Source organism: Mus caroli, unplaced genomic scaffold, assembly GCF_978045245.1.
Source record: "Mus caroli unplaced genomic scaffold, Mus_caroli_1 scaffold_13, whole genome shotgun sequence".
Classification (NCBI taxonomy): Eukaryota; Metazoa; Chordata; class Mammalia; order Rodentia; family Muridae; genus Mus; species Mus caroli.
This window is the reverse complement of record NW_028227268.1, coordinates 20,891,782-20,902,422: the sequence shown is the minus strand read 5'-3', so window position 1 is coordinate 20,902,422 and position 10,641 is coordinate 20,891,782. Positions and strand designations below refer to the sequence as shown.

General features: G+C 45.9%; 2 protein-coding genes across 3 annotated transcripts; one reads left to right on the top strand and one right to left on the bottom strand.

Moving 5' to 3' along the window:
• Positions 1-139: 139 nt before the first annotated feature.
• Coa3 (cytochrome c oxidase assembly factor 3) lies at positions 140-1,473 on the bottom strand. Its single transcript, XM_021177317.3, has 2 exons — positions 1,219-1,473; positions 140-957 (listed from the first exon to the last, which is right to left on the bottom strand). The coding sequence occupies exons 1-2, from the start codon at positions 1,430-1,432 to the stop codon at positions 845-847; spliced, it is 327 nt and encodes a 108-aa protein (XP_021032976.1). The 5' UTR covers positions 1,433-1,473; the 3' UTR covers positions 140-844.
• Positions 1,474-1,538: 65 nt separating this feature from the next.
• Cntd1 (cyclin N-terminal domain containing 1) lies at positions 1,539-10,633 on the top strand. Of its 2 annotated transcripts, none has more exons than XM_021176244.3 (7): positions 1,539-1,986; positions 5,765-5,840; positions 6,093-6,264; positions 7,175-7,301; positions 8,046-8,190; positions 9,247-9,343; positions 9,808-10,633. In XM_021176244.3, the coding sequence occupies exons 1-7, from the start codon at positions 1,818-1,820 to the stop codon at positions 9,979-9,981; spliced, it is 960 nt and encodes a 319-aa protein (XP_021031903.1). In that variant the 5' UTR covers positions 1,539-1,817; the 3' UTR covers positions 9,982-10,633. The 2 variants fall into 2 exon arrangements, with proteins under 2 accessions (XP_021031903.1, XP_021031902.1); XM_021176243.3 differs by having other exon boundaries at positions 7,139-7,301.
• The last annotated feature ends 8 nt before the right edge of the window (positions 10,634-10,641 follow it).

The following is a 10,641-nucleotide window of genomic DNA, read 5'->3' as shown; positions in this document are numbered from 1 at the left end:
GGAAGGCAGGATGGAAGCGGCCCAGCTCTCTGGCTTTTTGCCACCAGGTCATGAGGAAACTACATTACCAAATGATCCAATGGCCGAGCCATGATCCCCTCCAGACCCCACCCTAGGCCTGTATAGGCAGGTACCAGTAAATGTTAAAAGAATAAATTTATTCCTTGCTCATCCTTCACCTACCAAGCTAGAGACAGGAAAAGGCCAGTGACATTAAGAGTCTGTTCTTGAAGGCAGAGAACAGAAGGGTGACCTTCTTCTTCCCCCTAAGACCCGGTTCAGTCTCCCAACAGTCCAGTAATCTCTCCCTTAAATCAGGTGGAAAGATCTCACGGAAAAAGTAATTCTAGTTAAACATTTACAGCTCCCTGGGGCAATGCCACCGCTGCAGCTAGTGCCAGGGAGCTTTCCAGCGTGAAGTGCCATGTGTCTCTCAGCCCCCACACACTAGCTTGGCTTCGGGAGACATGACTCATTTTATTACTTTAACTTGACCCTATCTTTCCCACTTTAAGGTTCCAACGCTGCAGTTAAGCCACACCCTCCCCCTTTAAGAGTCGGGCCCCTGGGAGGTGAAGGGGTAAACCACAAAGTTTGGGTAAAGGCAAGGTTGCATACCTCTCAAACAAGGAAATAAAAAGGGCTGAGTAACTGGACAAACTGCACGTGAAGTGAACAATCCCCCCCACCCTCCTCCCCGCCCCGGCAGCGGCCAAATGCATAGTCTCTGGCTTCTTGGGCTCAATCACAGAGTCCGACGTTAGTGTGCCAGTGATGCTGTAAGACCACCAGGCATCATTCAACATATACAGGGGCTCCAGCAGTTTGAAGATGGTCCGTACTGTTAGGGTCCTGACGCTCGCTCTCTCTCAAGAGCACGGGCTCGGGCAGCTTTGGCTTCATCTTCCAGTTCATCAAGGAAACGCTCCTGGGCCACAGAGTAGAAGGTGTAACCATCTGACGGGGTGGGTTCAGGAAACCACAAAGCACACGGGCATTCCTTTCGTCTAACCACCCTTGCTGTTTCCCCAAATTAATGATTTTGGATTGCCACCCTTTTGCTCCTTTTGAACCCTTAACCAATTGTTATTACTAAGCCAATACACGCTGCGTAGATACAGTAAGATTAGGCATGAACCTCATTTGCCCGCACGTTAAAAGCTACACGTCTTGTTCCCTTTTCCCTAACCCCATATGCGGTATAGCCAGGACGGATACAAATAGCTAACACCAGGGCCCCGATGCCCAGGCCGGTCATGATGTTCCGGGTCCGCCGCTGTGGCAGTGTTTTCTGCCACTGGGCAAGTTGCACCTGCCGCATAAACTGCAACTGCGCAGGGGTCAATTTCTCCCGCGACGGGTCGATGCGCTGAGCGAATGGAGCATTTCCATTCTTAGCGTTCAGAGGGTCACCAGCTCCAGGAGCCGCCATGTTGCTGCTCCGCCCTAAGCCGTCGAGCCCGGAACTCGCCGGGAATTGTAGTCTTTGACTTCCGCAAGGGACTCTGGGAGCTGTAGTCCACGTGGAGTTTTCTGGGTAGAGGCAGGGTCTCTCCGCCCTAGAGGAGGGACAGGAAAGGTGAAAAGCGTCCTGCTTTCTGATTGGCTGAGCTCTCTGTTGCAGTTGGGGCGCGAAAAGCTGTTGACCGTTCGAAGCCGTGGTGGACATTATGTTTTTTCTCAGATTCGAAGCGAGGGCAAACATATAGAAAGGGGAAGGAAGAATCCAAGGTGTGGCAGAAGATTCTGGAAATAAGCTAAGGAAGCCAGTTTATGGATCCCGTAAACTGTCCAAGTGCTCCGAAAGACTTCTGAATATGGAAGGACCCTTGAGGCCCAGGCTGGTGAACTGTGGTGACTTTCAGTTCGGAGTGGTTGCCACAGAGACTATCGAAAACGCCCTGCTTCACTTGGCCCAGCAGAACGAGCAAGCTGTGAAGGAGGCTGCGGGACGGACGGGCAGCTTCAGGGAGACCCGGATCGTGGGTGTGGATGTAGAGTGGGGAGTCAGGTTTACGGGAGGCAGGGGAGCATTGATCTTTGTTTTTCACTCAAATATTTTGCTAGTACTCTTGTACGAGGTCGTGGGGCTTATAAGCGATGAACGAGGCTTGCTAGCACTCTTATTTTTATTTCTTAACTCCCCCTTCCCTGCACCACCCCCCACGTGCCTTTTTTTATTTTTAAAGACAAAGTCTCACTGTGGAGTTATGACCTGGAACACTCTCTGTAGCTTAGGCTGGCCTGGAATTGACAGATGTTCTGATTCCCAGATGCTGGGATTAAAAGCACACGGCATCATGGGGAGCCCCCCCCCCTTTAAATTAATGTATGTCTGTATGAGGGTATCCAATCACCTGAAACTGAAGTTATAGACAGCTGTGAGCTGCCATATGGGTGCTGGGAATTGAACCCTGGTCCTCTAGAAGGGTAGCCAGTGCTTCTAACTGCTTGAGCCATCTCTCCACCACCAGTCCCCTTTATTCTTCTTTCCATAAACGTGTTTAGAGTGCTTATCATTTACATTGCCTGGTATAGAAAGAGGGAACTTCAATCTAGCCATTGCTCTCAAACTATGTAGTCTTTAGGTGGGAATTGTTAACATATGAGCAAGTGGATACAAATACGGTTAGAGTGATTGACACAGAGAATACAAGCTACTATGAGAATTTAAAGGAGTAGTAAGATGAGGTCCAGGGATTGAATGATACCATGAATAAAACTTGGGAAAGCAAGAGGGAGGTGGGGAGTGGAGGATATAGTTGTCCAGGTTGACCAGAGCATATGGAGAAGCAATAGAAATTAAGACCAGGAAAGTAGTTTGGACACATTCCAAGCAGAGGTCTGAATGTTTGTCAGGGGAGAGAACTTTATACTTGTTTTAGCAGGAAAAAAAGAAGAATTGAGAATTATAGGCAGTTGTGAGCCACCTGATGGGGGTGCTGGGAATTGAACCCAGGTTTTCTGGAAGAGCTGCCAGTGCTCTTAACTGCTGAGCCATCTCTGCTGAGCGAAGACACTGAAATGTAAATGAGGGGGCAGTGTGGCTGTCATTTCCCCCCTGGTAAAAATGATTTGGTCTGTGGTCTAAAGGCTGGAGTTGAGTTGGGAGGTGAGCTAGGGGAACCTGTATGTAGTCAGAGCGATGACAGAGAGGAAGGCAAGAGTGGATTTAAAACAGCTCAGAGGCAAAATCTAAAAACCTGAGTTTTTCGTTTAAGAGATGAAGATGGGAAAGATGACTGTCAAAGGGCTGAGCCTCAGAGACTGGCAGCCTCGTGGTGCCATTTGGAGCAGCACATACACACAGTGCCAAAATAAGGAAATGTGATGTTTGTTTGGGGGCAGTTGTTTTGATTTGGATCTACTAAGTTTAAGATCTGTGAAGAACATACAGAAGAAGGTTAATAGCAGACTGTTTTAGAACTAGAAAGAAAGGTTTTTAAATCATCCCCATGATACGTCCAGGAGGAGGGAAGAGAAGCAGGTCATTGACAATTTCTTGGGAAACATTTAGTGCTCAGGGAACTGGAACGAGGAAGAGGCAGAGGAAGAATCAATGCAGCGACTCACGGCAGTGACCCAGGACAGGACGGATGCTCGGATGCTCGGCACGCAAACGCACTGCACTCGCTACTTTTACAGAGGACCCAGGTTTAGTTTCCAGCATTCACACAGGCAGGCTCACAACCACCTGTAACTCTACTTCCAGGGAACCCAACGTGCTCTTTGCAAGAATGTAGTGTATTCTCTCTCTCTCTCTCTCTCTCTCTACACACACTAAGAGCCTGGAGAAAAAGCTCAGTAGTTGAGAGCTTGTGCTGCTCTTCCAGGGGACCCAAGTTCAGTTCCCTGCACCCACAGGAGGCAGCTCACAACTGCCTCTTAACTCCAGCTCCAGGGGCTTCAACAGCTACCGAAAATTGCTACGAATGTGCACCCACTCCCTACCTCCACACTCACAAAATTAAAAAAAAATATTTTAAAAAGTAAAATAATAAAACCCCACCACCAATGTTGGGGAGATAATTTTGAAGCCAACAGGAGAGTTCTGGACGGACAGTGGTCAGCAGTTTCGGATGCTTTCAGGGTATCCACACAAGTGATACCTTGGAAGAGGCCCATGTTTTGTTTTGTTTTTTTAAATCAGTCTGGAATAGTCTCTGGCTTTTGATGTAATTGTCTTAGCAAACTGGGAGCAGTGGAAGGCAAACTGTGGGAATGCCAGGGAGAGGGGTGAAGTAGTAGAAGGAGCAGGTGCGACAGCAAGTGTTAAATTCAGCAGTGATGAGGTGGAGAGGGGAGCTGTGTCTCAGAGGCTGAAAGATCTTGTAAGCAGTAGTCCACTTTTGTACACAGTAGAGCATGTAGTAGCAGAGAAGCTGAGAGCAGGGTCCCTTCTGCCTAAACCAAGTTCAGGTTCCTCGAGAAACTAAAAACCGAGTAAGTCTTAACAAATCCAGAACAAAATCAAGGATCTGGGAACATCCCTGGACTAGGAAATAAAGCCTAAGGACCAGCAAATAGAAGGTTAAAGGTTAAAGGTCTGGCCCATGAACACAGAGTTGTGCTTAATTCTCTTCCTTGATAGAAATTATCGGCCAGGGCTGTTGGCTTTGTAAGAGGGCTTTGTGTATAAAACTATTTGTGACTTGTGTTAAGTGTATGCTAAAGTGTCTTGTGATAGCTTGGTTTTAGGTTTTTTGTAGACTTTTTTTTTTTTTTGAGACTAGATCTCATGCAGCCCAAGCTGACCTTCAGTTACCTGTGAGAATGTCCTTGAACCTGCTCCACCTGCTGAAATGATAGGCATTGCCAGTTATAGGCATGTCCAATAATTTGTTTTTCTTCTAAGAAAGTCCAATTTTTTTTCTCGGAAGACATATGACAGTATGATTATGTACGTAGAGGCTGGGTAAAGGATCCCCCACACACACATTCTGTAATTCTTTGCTGATCAATGATAAAGGTTCTTAGGTCTTCGATTTTCTTTCCTGAGAACTGACATTCACTCTCATTTCCACCCTCTAATGATATTGCAAGCTAAATAGAATTTTATCTGAGGCTGTTCTTTCAAAGGGAAACAGAAGCAGGATAAAATCTTGCCAAGGTATCTTACACTCCCCACCTCCTAAGGATTCTTTCCCTCTAAATTGGGCTATGTTCTTTGAGTTAGGGGGTGTTCCTTCAAAACAAGTCAGTCCACAGTAATACTAGAGATTTACCCAACAAACTGGCGGTGGAGAGCTGGTGACCAGCTGCAAGGTGAATTGTGTTTGTAAAGCAATGGGAGCTCTGCAGAGGGTGGTTACTAAACAAACAGTGTCATAAAGACTATGGACGCTCCAGGAGGGACCTTTCTGTTCCTGCCAACATTCCACTGAAAACAGAATATAGGGGTTAGGGTTTTTATCCATCCAAGAATCCTCTTGGAGCTAGGGGATCCCAGCAGGCAGTGGAGACCAACTAGGCCAGCTGGTATATGTTTGTAACTGACCAAACCTTTTGTCAGCCGAGACTCAAAGGCAGGCAGGGCCCACCAAACCCCTTGACACTGGCCCAGAGCCAGCCTCCTTTCCATGCCTCTGATCTGCCCATTGGCAGCAAAGGCAGCTGAGCTTGGCTCTGCTTGTCCCAGGCTCATCTTTCTCCCCTCTTGACCCTCCTCTCTCAGCCCCACCATGGCTTTTACACGATGCCAAGAGTTCACGGTGTGGCTTGGGTTGCATCTTGTGAATTAAGCTCTTCTTCCCTGTTTTGGCAGAGTTTGTTTTTCTCCTGTCTGAACAATGGTGTCTGGAGAAATCGGTGAGCTACCAGGCTGTAGAAATCCTAGAAAGGTAAGGCTCTTGCATGAGGCCTTTGTGCTGGTGCCCCTCAGAATGGCTGCGGTCCCTAGATCATCACACAGCACTAGATGCCCCTTTACCTGGAGGCTGTCTGGGCTTGCACCCTCCTTTTTACTTGCAAATATAGTTCTCTTCGCCAGTATTTGATACCCAGCAGGATAAAATGTGGCTTGTCTACAACACAAAGTCCCTGTAGTCTGTGTCACTGTGAGTTACCCTCTTCTTTTTATTTCCCCCTTACAGATTCATGCTGAAGCAGGCAGAGGACATCTGTCGGCAAGCCACACTCCAGCTGAGAGGTAAAGACACCGAGCTGCAGAGCTGGAGGGCTCTGAAAGAGCAGCTCGTCAACAAGTTCATCCTGCGATTGGTGTCGTGTGTTCAGCTGGCCAGCAAACTGTCTTTCCACTACAAAGTAAGGAGCTGGGGCTTGTGGGCACCCAAGCGTCAGCGAGAAACAGCTGATTGAAGGTGCCTGTGAGAAACCCACTGCTAAGCTAGGTGATACTACTCATGTGGAAATTCCAGAGTGTAATTATGCGTCCTGAGCATGCCTCCCGAATACACACAGTCACATGGAGGCCGTTATTAAATAGCCTGAAGTTCTGTTCCCAAAGTATAATTGCTGGACAGGTGCCATCATTCATACAGGTCACCTTTCCTCCCCTTGGACTTAAGGACAGTTTACATAAGGTACCTGAACTACCAACATGCCGGTCAGCATTAAAGACCAGTGGTTACACCTAAAAAGGATAAAATGTTTCTACATCACTATCCAGTGCCTGTGCAGTAAAATCACTCATTCCACAAATATTGATTGAGTATCTTCTATGGCCCTGTGCTTCAGTAGAGACCATGGCCTGGCTACCACAGTAAGAAACATTGTGCTCTCAAGGGATCCCTTACCTAGTGGGAAAAGGTGTAGGTGTAAACAGAATGGAAAGTAAATAAAATAAAAAAATAGTGTAAATTGAGGGCTAAGGATGACTCTCATCAGCCTTGCTGAGTCAAGGAAGTTAATGAATTATTGGAACTGGTAGGAGGGATCTGGTGGCTGCAAAGAAAATCAAAACAAAATTAGGGAGGGCAGGGAGGAAGGACCAGACAGAAGGGAAGGGAATCCAGCCCGTGCCATGACTTGAAGGGAGACCAAGGCTTCATTGCAAGTAATCCTGTTTGCATAACTTAGTGGGCTTGGAGGCTTTGCTGTGAGGGAGGGGCATACGGCCTGCGTCCTGACGGCTGCGTCCTGACGGCTTTCCTCTGCCTTTGCTCTCCTCTTTGCTCAGATTGTCAGCAACATTACAGTCCTGAATTTCCTCCAGGCTCTGGGTTATGTACACACCAAAGAAGAACTGCTGGAGTCAGAGCTTGATATTTTGAAGTCCCTGAACTTCCAGATAAATCTGCCCACTCCTCTGGCGTATGTGGAGATGCTCCTTGAAGTCCTAGGTATTTATTACATGTGTCAGATGTGGGTTGCAGACTTCCATAGCAGGCAAAAGCACACATGTCCCCAGAAATTGGGGAACAGGAGACACAAGCTACCAATGAGGAGCAACGGGAAGGGAGCCTGTGTTTCTGGATGACTGACAGTGTTCCTCCAGCCCTAGTCAGGAGAGAGAGCTCAGAGGCCTAGCACCTGCTTTCTATTTGGACTCATTAGACACTCTTCCCTTTTCTTCTATGTAACAGCCGGCTGTTTTGGAACTCGATTTGTAGACCAGGCTGGCTTCCCAAGTGCTGGGACTAAACGTGTGCATCACCACACCCCAATCATTAGGCATTTTCTTATTACAGGATCTAAGGGTTTATGGAGAAGCATAAGACAGAACAATGGTACTGTAAATGTATGTATGTATTTCAGATGGAGATCTATCCTTTATAATTAACCTTCTGGCCAGACAAATGCCTTTAATCCCAACAGTTGGGAGGCAGAGGCAGGTGGATCTCTAATTTTGAGGTTAGCCTGGTCTACACAAAGTTACAGATCAGCAAGGACTACAAAGTGAGACACTGACTCAACAAAAACAACAACAAAACAAAAACAAACAAAAAACCCCTGACTTCTTGCTAACAGATCTTTCATTGTGGAGCATAACAATCAGGAAGAGAATTAGCAACTAAACCGCTTTATGTCACGATTCTGATCAGACACTGAGACTCATGTTCCTTCCATGTACATACTCCATGTAGGGTACAATGGCTGTTTGGTCCCTGCCACACAACTACATGCAACTTGTCTGACCCTCCTCGACCTGGTCTATCTTCTGCATGAACCCATCTATGAGAGCCTATTGAGAGCTTCAATTGAGAATTCTACACCCAGTCAGCTGCAGGGGTAAGAGACTTTTCTTGGGTAGGCTCCTTCTGGGGATGCAAAGTAGGGGACAGATCATATGAATAGAGTTTGGGGTTTGGAGCTCAGTGGTAGAGTACTTGCCTAGAAAATCCAGTACCCAGCACTAGGAAATTGGAAACCAGCACAGGCTAATTGGTTTTTATTAACTTCCAGTATGTGGTTCAGATGCAGATGAGTTAGCCCGGGAAAACTTTTACTATTAAATGTAAATAAGTTCAAATAATTAACATTCTTCTCTAGTTCTTCCCTTGCACCTACTTACAAATTGGGAGTGCTAGATTGCTTTTATAGTCACCTGAGTGGGGAAAAGCCGGTCACACGGTTGCAAGTTGGTCAAAAGTATTTGATTACTGTAAAGTCAGACTGGCCAAAGCCTCACAATTACATGTGTTAGGAAGGCAGATGGAACAACAAAAGGCCTATCAGCCACTGAAGACACAAGGTACAAGTTTTAATCCCAGGTGAGCTGGGGGGTATGGGGACAGCAGATCAGCTATTACCTGACCATTTTATTTTTTTCTGTGTTTAAAAGTACATGATTGGAGCTGGAGAGATGGCTCAGGGGTTAAGAGCACCAACTGCTCTTCCAGAGGTCCTGAGTTCGATTCCCAGTAACCACATGGTGACTCACAACCATCTGCAATGAGATCCAATGCCCTCTTCTAGTGTGTCTGAAGACAGTGATGGTGTATTTACATACATAAAATAAATAAAAATCTTTAAAGAAAAGATAAAAGTAGATTTCTGGATGGGAGAAGTGGCTCAGAGGTTAAAAGCACTGCCTACCTTCCAGAGGTCTCGAGTTCAAATCCCAGCAACCACATGGTGGCTCACAACCATCTGTAATAGGATCTGATGCCCTCTTTTGGTGTGTCTGAAGACAGGTACAGTGTACTCATATACATAAAATAAATAAATCTTAAAAAAAAAAGTACATGATTAACATGAACAACTCATAGTTGAAGTTCTACAACCCTAGAGTTTAGGATCACATTTCATACTCGTTCCAAAATTAATATGGTTTTAATTATTCAGGGAAAAGTTTATCTCTGTGAAGGAAGACTTTATGCTGTTGGCAGTTGGAATCATTGCGGCGAGTGCCTTCATCCAAAACCATGAATGCTGGAGCCAGGTATGCACCACTGAGCAGGGCCAGCATGGTCAGAATTCAGTAGAAAGTACCTCCCCATCAGCTAAAGGAACACAGAGACAGGGCATTAGAGAGGTGCCAGGACCCAAGGACTGGATGGTCAATCAAGGAGGGAGGGTTGGAAAACCAGAGTAGGGTGCAAATGTTTCCATTTTATGAAATTGGAAATAGAGGCCCATGTTCCATTTCCATTTATAGTTACGACCCTGTTCTATCCTTTATGGGGGAAGCAAGTTACTAGCAGAGAGTACATGGTAGCACTATCAGGGAAATAACACGTGGCCATCAACACAGGAATCGGGATTTAATTTTCCCTCTACATTCTGAAATATGAAAAGCTTGTGAGGCTTGAGAGAAGATCTCAAGCAAGTATTTGTGTGTGCGCACGAGTGTTTGTGCACTAAATGTTGAGGTTATTTAGTGATAGAAGCTGTGTCTTTCTGAAGGTTATAGGGCACTTGCAGAGCATCACTGGCATTGCCTCGGAAAGCATTGCTGAGTTCTCTTACACAATCCTGACTCACAGCGTGGGAGCAAACACTCCTGGGCCACAGCAGCCTGTTCCCCACAAGGCGGCCAGAGCTCTGAGGACTGCTGCTGCTGCTTCCTCTAACACGTGAGGGTGGCTGACCTGCACTGCCTTGTCACTGGACCTCTTTCCTTGTTTACTTTCATACTCAGGGTACAAAAATTCCAAATTTACTTTGAACAGTGTTTTGTATTCCAGTTCAGGCATGTTATTTTTTTCTACATCAGAGATAGTTATGGGAGACAAACTTAATGTGTTGTGTCATGGTAGGTTAAAACAACATCAAAGAATTGGACTGAGTTGATGATGAAACTGGTTCATTTTTGTTTGATAATACTTTTAATTTTTCCTAAGTTAATCTAAGAGGTAATATCAGATAGAGATAAGTATTTTGGGGGACTTTAAAGCATTTTCGTTGACCTTGACTGAATCTCTTTGAAGTAACCTTTCTTCCCTTGCTCGGCTACAGCTTTTTTTGTTTGTTTGTTTTGTTTTTTTAAGACAGGGTCTCACTATTCAGCCCTGGCTGCCTTGCAACTCACTATACACACCAGACTGGGCTGAAATTCAGAGGGTCACTTGCCTCTGCCTCTGAGTGCTGGGCTAAATACCATCATTCTGCTTTTCTTTTTGTTTTTCTCTTTAAACTAAGACATGTTTCAACAGAATTTCTATTGAACTGACTACAACTCAATTCTTTCAGAATACCACATACTCAATTTTAAGGAAAAACATACAGGCGTACCACTTG